The sequence below is a fragment of the Paralichthys olivaceus genome, chromosome 15 (assembly GCF_024713975.1).
Source record: "Paralichthys olivaceus isolate ysfri-2021 chromosome 15, ASM2471397v2, whole genome shotgun sequence".
Taxonomy (NCBI): domain Eukaryota; kingdom Metazoa; phylum Chordata; class Actinopteri; order Pleuronectiformes; family Paralichthyidae; genus Paralichthys; species Paralichthys olivaceus.
Window position 1 is genome coordinate 13895031 of NC_091107.1, and position 6386 is coordinate 13901416.

General features: G+C 38.7%; 1 protein-coding gene across 10 annotated transcripts in view; it reads left to right on the forward strand.

The window, feature by feature from the left end:
- phldb1a (pleckstrin homology-like domain, family B, member 1a) overlaps window positions 1-4838 on the forward strand; it is a 29882-nt gene extending 25044 nt beyond the window's left edge. For all 10 annotated transcript variants that reach the window (XM_020085340.2, XM_020085337.2, XM_020085341.2 and 7 more), the window contains 2 exons: window positions 3211-3296; window positions 3842-4838. In XM_020085340.2, coding sequence (XP_019940899.2) covers window positions 3211-3296; window positions 3842-3982 — 227 coding nt within the window. In that variant the 3' untranslated portion in view covers window positions 3983-4838. The remainder of the gene's footprint in view (window positions 1-3210; window positions 3297-3841) is intronic.
- The last annotated feature ends 1548 nt before the right edge of the window (window positions 4839-6386 follow it).

Here is a 6386-nt window from a genome sequence, read left to right on the forward strand (position 1 = left end):
CCCCTCCTCTTTCATGCCCCTGAGGCCTTAAAGTTGCACTGTGTTAAAAACTTCTCTCTGCACCACCAGGACTGAACTGGATGAAGGAGCGTTAGGATTTCAATTAAGAGAGAAACAAATGAGAATGAGTAAATCAGAATGAAATTAAATGTATTGTGAACAGGCGGAATAGACTTTGGAGCGTGGGCCCCAGCAAGTAGACCACCATGGAGTCAGTCCTACGAATTAAGTGCTTCAGATGAAGGAGACTTACACTCAGAGCCTCGACACTGGTGGATGTGATGAGGAAGGAGCATGAAGTCAGGATGTCTCATGGAGGCTTCTGATTGGACAGTTTGGGGTGGCGATGGGACTGAATTGACAGCTGAATGACAGGAGGGAGACAGAACGTTTTAAACATTGACAGCTCACAAGTGATTGGCTCAATGTGAGTGAGTCAGGTTGTGATTGGATGAAAAGAGAGAATGAGTTGATGGAGCTTAGAGACAGTGAGAACTGTGCATATGATTCAGGAGACAAGGAGACATTGTTCCTGACGGAACTTTCACTAAACTTCTTCACTGAAATGAACTTTTTAAACTCACCGTAAAGGAATGTGGAAGTTGTGCTCGGGCGGACTCGTCCAATTCACAACTTGGGCCTCGTAGAAATGGCTTCAGATGAATGTGATCGAACAATTCACTGATTGGCATAATCTCAGGGCCGGATCCAGGGGCGGGGTCAGGGGGCACTAGCCCATCTGAAATCTGACTAGCCACTGAAGTGCCCCTGTTCTGTCAGTAGGCTTTAAATTGTCACTTACTCACAATACTAACAAAAATATATTTTCAAAACTTTTTTAAAGAACACATTGTGCCTGAACAAGAAACTATTTTCAAAACATATTTAACGATGTGTGGTTTTGTTCAAAGTTATAGAGCTAACAGTTTCTAACAAGAAATAATTTAAATGTGCACTTTACTAAATCAGGAATTGTTCATGGATGTTGGACATTTTTTCAGCCCCTCTGTTTAAATTGTGGCCCCTGATCTAGAAAAATCCTACATCTGCTAATGCATAAACTTTATGTTGAAAACTTTCCTGGTGTTCACCAGGCTGAGACCTGACTTCTTTGTTTCACTTCGTCTAAGTTGTGTTTGTCCTCACTCCTCTTTATTCATCAGGAACCAAAGAGAAAATAATGCTGCACAAAGTGGAATTTTCCGCCTCGCTGTTGCTGTTGTAAGTTAGTTGGCAAATCACATCGAAACCGTCCCCGGCGTTTGAAATGAGAACATTTAGTTTGAATAATTGACCGTCACATTTTGAGACACAAAGTTCGAAACAATCCGAGTATATTTTCATTACTGACGCCCCTCTTCTCTTCGCTCCCCTCTCTCTTTCTCCTCTCTTGCCTAGCCTTTTCACCCCCTCACTCCTGACGAAGATGATGGTGGTGATGATGGTGATGAAATAAGATGCAATACTTTCTCTGGATGTGTTTTTCTTGGGGAGGAGGCTAGCTCCTGGCTTGTTCGTGACTAATAAAACGAAACTCACATTTCAAAAACATTTATCTCATTACTAAGCAGATTTGACTTATGGAAGAGGGAGAACGAGAGAAAGTGTTGAGCGTATTTCAAAAGATTGCCTTTTAATTGTCGCTGGGTGTTTGTTTCTGAGCCGGGCACCGCAGCATGCACTGGAGGAGGCTGAAAGAAAAGGGCCACTGTTTGTTTGAATAAGACTGGAATCAGACAGAAACTCTTTAAACTGAGGTAACTTGAAGAAAATTGATCTGAGAGAAGGAAAAGTCTCTTTCACACTTAAACGCCTTTAGTTTAGCCTCAAACTAGAAAAAAACATCAATCCTGTAATTGCATCTGCTGAGATCCGTCCACCAAATTTACGGAAACACAAAACTCCTCAGTGTCGGAGTGACATAAAACTGCTTATAGGTACATGCTGTGAAGAGAGACAACTCCTGTGGACTGGACACGAGCTCTGACCTGCTTTAAGGGAAATGTTGAAGATCAAATCCAAAAGAGGCTTTTCTTTTTAAGATTTACAAAAGATCTCAACCTCGCCAGCAGGGACAAAAAAAAAAAAAAAGCACGACTGAAGAAAACAAGTCAAATTAATAGGATGGCAAAGACTTGAGGCATAGCTTGAAATAGACCTGCACTTTTAATTAACTTTTACTCTGATCCACTGCTGCTCATACCTATTCATGGGGTATGTGTTGCTGGGAAAAGTGGGGGTTAAACACCTTTCTCCTTTTTCTTGTATCTGGTTTCTCCATCCACATTCACTTATTCTTCTGTTTTACTCAAACTGCAACCGTTTTTCAAGTATTATTAATTTTATATCTGGTAAAATAGTTGGAGAGAAATAATAACTTAAAAAGACAGAAAATTACTCTGAGTAACCAAATTAAGGCAGAAACAAATACTCATCCATTCAAGTAAATCTGCTGTTCACCAACTGTTCACTCCTGAGGGCAATTTTCAGTATATTGAAATAGAATCACTGTTAATGATAAAAAAAAACAACAGCAAATAAGATAATAAATTCGTTTGATCTTGATCCTAAATTTAAAGAGTGATGGGAAATCACATGTCTACAAGAAGATACGATTCCTGGCTTTTACCTAGAATCCTTCCTAAAGTCCCATTTTAGGTACAAAACAATCTCATCTGGGATAAATCAGATCATACAACTTTTATTTCTGCTGGAACTTGCTGTAAACTGTTGGATACTGTGTATGACATTACACAGCACTTTATCTGTTAGGCCTTTTCCAACCCGAGGAGTTGTAAATATATTTTTCTTACCTTATGCTTTTCTTATGTATAGATGTAGAGGTACATGGAAATGTTCATCTTATTTTGTTTAATCCATTGGATCACAGTCAGCTGTTAAGAGTGTGAGATTATTTTACAGTAGCCTTTTTTAATTATAATATGGCCAAAATGTATTTAGATAATTTTTTGGAAAGTGAATATTTGCATATAAAATATTTTTGGGGGATCCATGGCTAATTATGAAATGATAAATATCTGTTTTAAAAAGAATTCAGGCTTTGACAATCTGTCCAAAAACAAACATGAGCTGTATTCCCAGAGTTGCGGCTGGTTGTACTGTCTGAAGCTCAGACTGGCAGAGGTCTTGCATCAGTACAAGACGTAATATAATGTATCTTAATATTTTTTTTTCTTTTTCTCCTCTCAGACAAGCATGAAACCAAGCTGAAAGGACTCATTTACTTTCAGGCGATTGAAGAGGTTTATTATGATCACCTACGCAGTGCCACCAAGGTAAACACTCTCTATTCTATCTTATAATAGGCTATTATTATATCATAGATTTAATGGAATAAGATCTGAGGGGTTAAGATTCAAAATGTTGTTTAATCAAATTAGGGGAAACATTTTTTATGATTTTAAAATCACAGATGTTCTATTCTCAAAACCATCCATTATAAATGAAGGGTTTGGACCAGCTGTAACTTTTACAGTGACTAATAATGAAGCTTATTTTAACAATATAATTTAGCTTTTTTATCAAAATAGAAGATATGATAATTATAGAATAAAACTGAGTGTCTGTGATTCTGAGTTGATTTGGTTGGATTTGCAATTTAAAACCTAAATTAATGAATATTATTATCTTATTTTACAAAAGTCTAAAGACTATATTCAACAATCATTTTGAAACAGACTTTTGGACCCAATTATGTGTCAGCAAATATTTTAATGTATTTTTTTCTGACAAATGTCTCGGAGGAAAAAGGTGCAACAGGTGCAGCTGCAGTCTCTGGTCTATAACTTGTCTCCCTCTCTGTCCCTCTGTGATCCTCCAGAGCCCCAATCCATCTTTGACCTTCTGCGTGAAAACTCACGACCGCCTCTACTACATGGTGGCCCCGTCCCCGGAGGCCATGAGGATATGGATGGATGTCATAGTAACTGGCGCCGAAGGCTACACGCAGTTCATGAGCTGAGGGACCACGCGTCGGGAGACAGGTTTGGAGGATGATTGGGACTGAGCGATCACCGAGACACCTGCACGGCAACCTGAGCTGCTCCCCTGCTGGGGCTGGAGCTGGAGCTGAGGACATGCGGCAGATGTGTCATGGATGGACGTCTGAGGAGACGAATGATCTGGTGCCCACATAAAAGAGGCCGGATGCTTTGGTGCAAATGAAGGCTTAGTCTTGACAAAGGTGCTTTTTTTGAAAGAATTCCTGAGTTGGAAAACAGACTGAGCAACCTGCCTTTGGATTTATGAAGGGAGCTTCCTACAAACCAAACCGTATTAAACACATTCTATTACCAAAATGTATTTTCAATAATTACAATATAATTTTGGAGGTTTCTGGAGGAACACTCTGAACATTTCTTACTTCATAAGCTCAAACGCTTTACACCTCTGAAGCCGATCTGTGCATGTGCAGTGCTATCACTCTAACTGATGATGACTTTTTTCTCTTTTTGATACATTTGTACTTTTCCCTGCTGTTTGTTAACCTTACGATTAAAAAAGCGTCTTTAAATATGTCAAAAACACTAAAAGAAAAACTGTTTTTGTAGCAAATATTCTTAAAATATTTTTAAAGAGTCATATATTATGCAGCTTTGGTGCCAAATACTTTATGAAATGTTTTTATCAGATTTTTACAATACAGATTTTAATATCACTCAATATACAGTGTAATATTATAAGGGCTTTTCATTCAGATAATTGTATTTTAAAAAGAAAAACTTAGCTGCTTTTTAACAGAAATCTTAAATTAAAGTCCTGTAATGATGTTATGTAAAACTACCGTGTATATCTAATAAATAAAAGTATATGATGCATCTGATGTTTTGTTTATCTGACAAAAGACATTCACTTACAAACCAGCTCCTTCCTTAATTAGTGTTTCTCACTAACAAGTCATTAATTTTTTCCAGCTTTCTTTAAACAACCTAATAAGCTCCAGACATTCATGTTTAATGGAGAGCACACAAAAGGTGTTCGCTTCAAGACACTACAACTCGTCTATTTACACAATAGTCAGGTGGTTGAATTAGTCAATGATCTCATTAAGTCGTTAACTGTAGATGTTGTTGTAGAAGAACTGAAGCCATGTGTTCCTGGCTCAGTGTAATTCATTTGATGTCTTGCCATGAACTAGTCTATTTTAAAAAATGAGAATAAAAAATAAACATGTAGTGAAATTACATGCAACTTAACATGTATGATTCAACATCGAGAAATTTCACATGTGAAGGGGTGGGGGGGGCAAGTCATGGAGAAGATGTCTGGCACAAATTCTCCATAAACAATTTTTTTTAATATTAATTCCTGTATGAAAATATATTCACATGTTATTTCTTTACTCACGCCCCTGGTATAAAACTATGATAGAGATGTGCACGTGCAGACAGATAATAATTAGTCGAGCGGGGCTGTTAAATGAAGTTATCGCAGGGCTTGTCGAAACGTTTAACAGATGTAAGCTCTGAAACACACCTTTGCTCCTGACAGGTATCGATTAGACTCAGCACTGGAAATATTCACTTTAAAAATCCCTGGTTGCATAGTGTTCGTGATTCAAATGAGAATCTAATTCAGGTATTTAAAAACGTCAGAAGTATCTGCAGCTTCACTGACAGCGCTCAAAACATCTGCGTCTCTCTGACCTTGGGAGAGACGTTCACAATGTTATTATCAGTGTCTTTGAGTTGCCGGTGCGCCCATCTGAATAATAAACAGATCAACGTGAGCTCATTACCGTGGTGATGAGCATGTGTGACAGCCAGCCTTATTGTTGGTGAATTATTAATGAGCCAAGGGTGATCACTGTTAAACATGCAGACCGGCCTTTCCCTTAGGCCTCTGGAGCACGAGCTTGATGGTGCAGGCGCTGAATTAGTGAAGGTCTCTCATGGTTTTGTCAGTATTAATGGGGGGATATTAACCTCGTCTGAAAACAAGCTCAAGCGCTCTGATGAAATGGAGACGTCTCTCGGCTCAGAGGGCAAGTTCATAGTTAAATCACCTGTCAAATCCTTCGCTCCCTCACCCATCACAACATTTCACCACAGACGTTTGTAATTTATACGTTTTCATATCCACATGAAAGTTAAGAGTAATTTAGGAGATTAAAGAGAGGAAATCTCCTGGCCAACCCCAAACATGCCCACACGCACACATGCATACACACATGCACACATGCATCCACATGCAAACACACACACACACACACACATGGCAGATGAAAGCCTCCAAACAAATCTAAATGCATCTGAAACAGCAGAGAAAGTTCCGCTCCTAATGCGCACCGCTTTGAACAAACCATCTCCACTCTCTTTGAAGGAGAGTGTAAAATGACAGTCATTAATTCAGAATCGGGTACATGG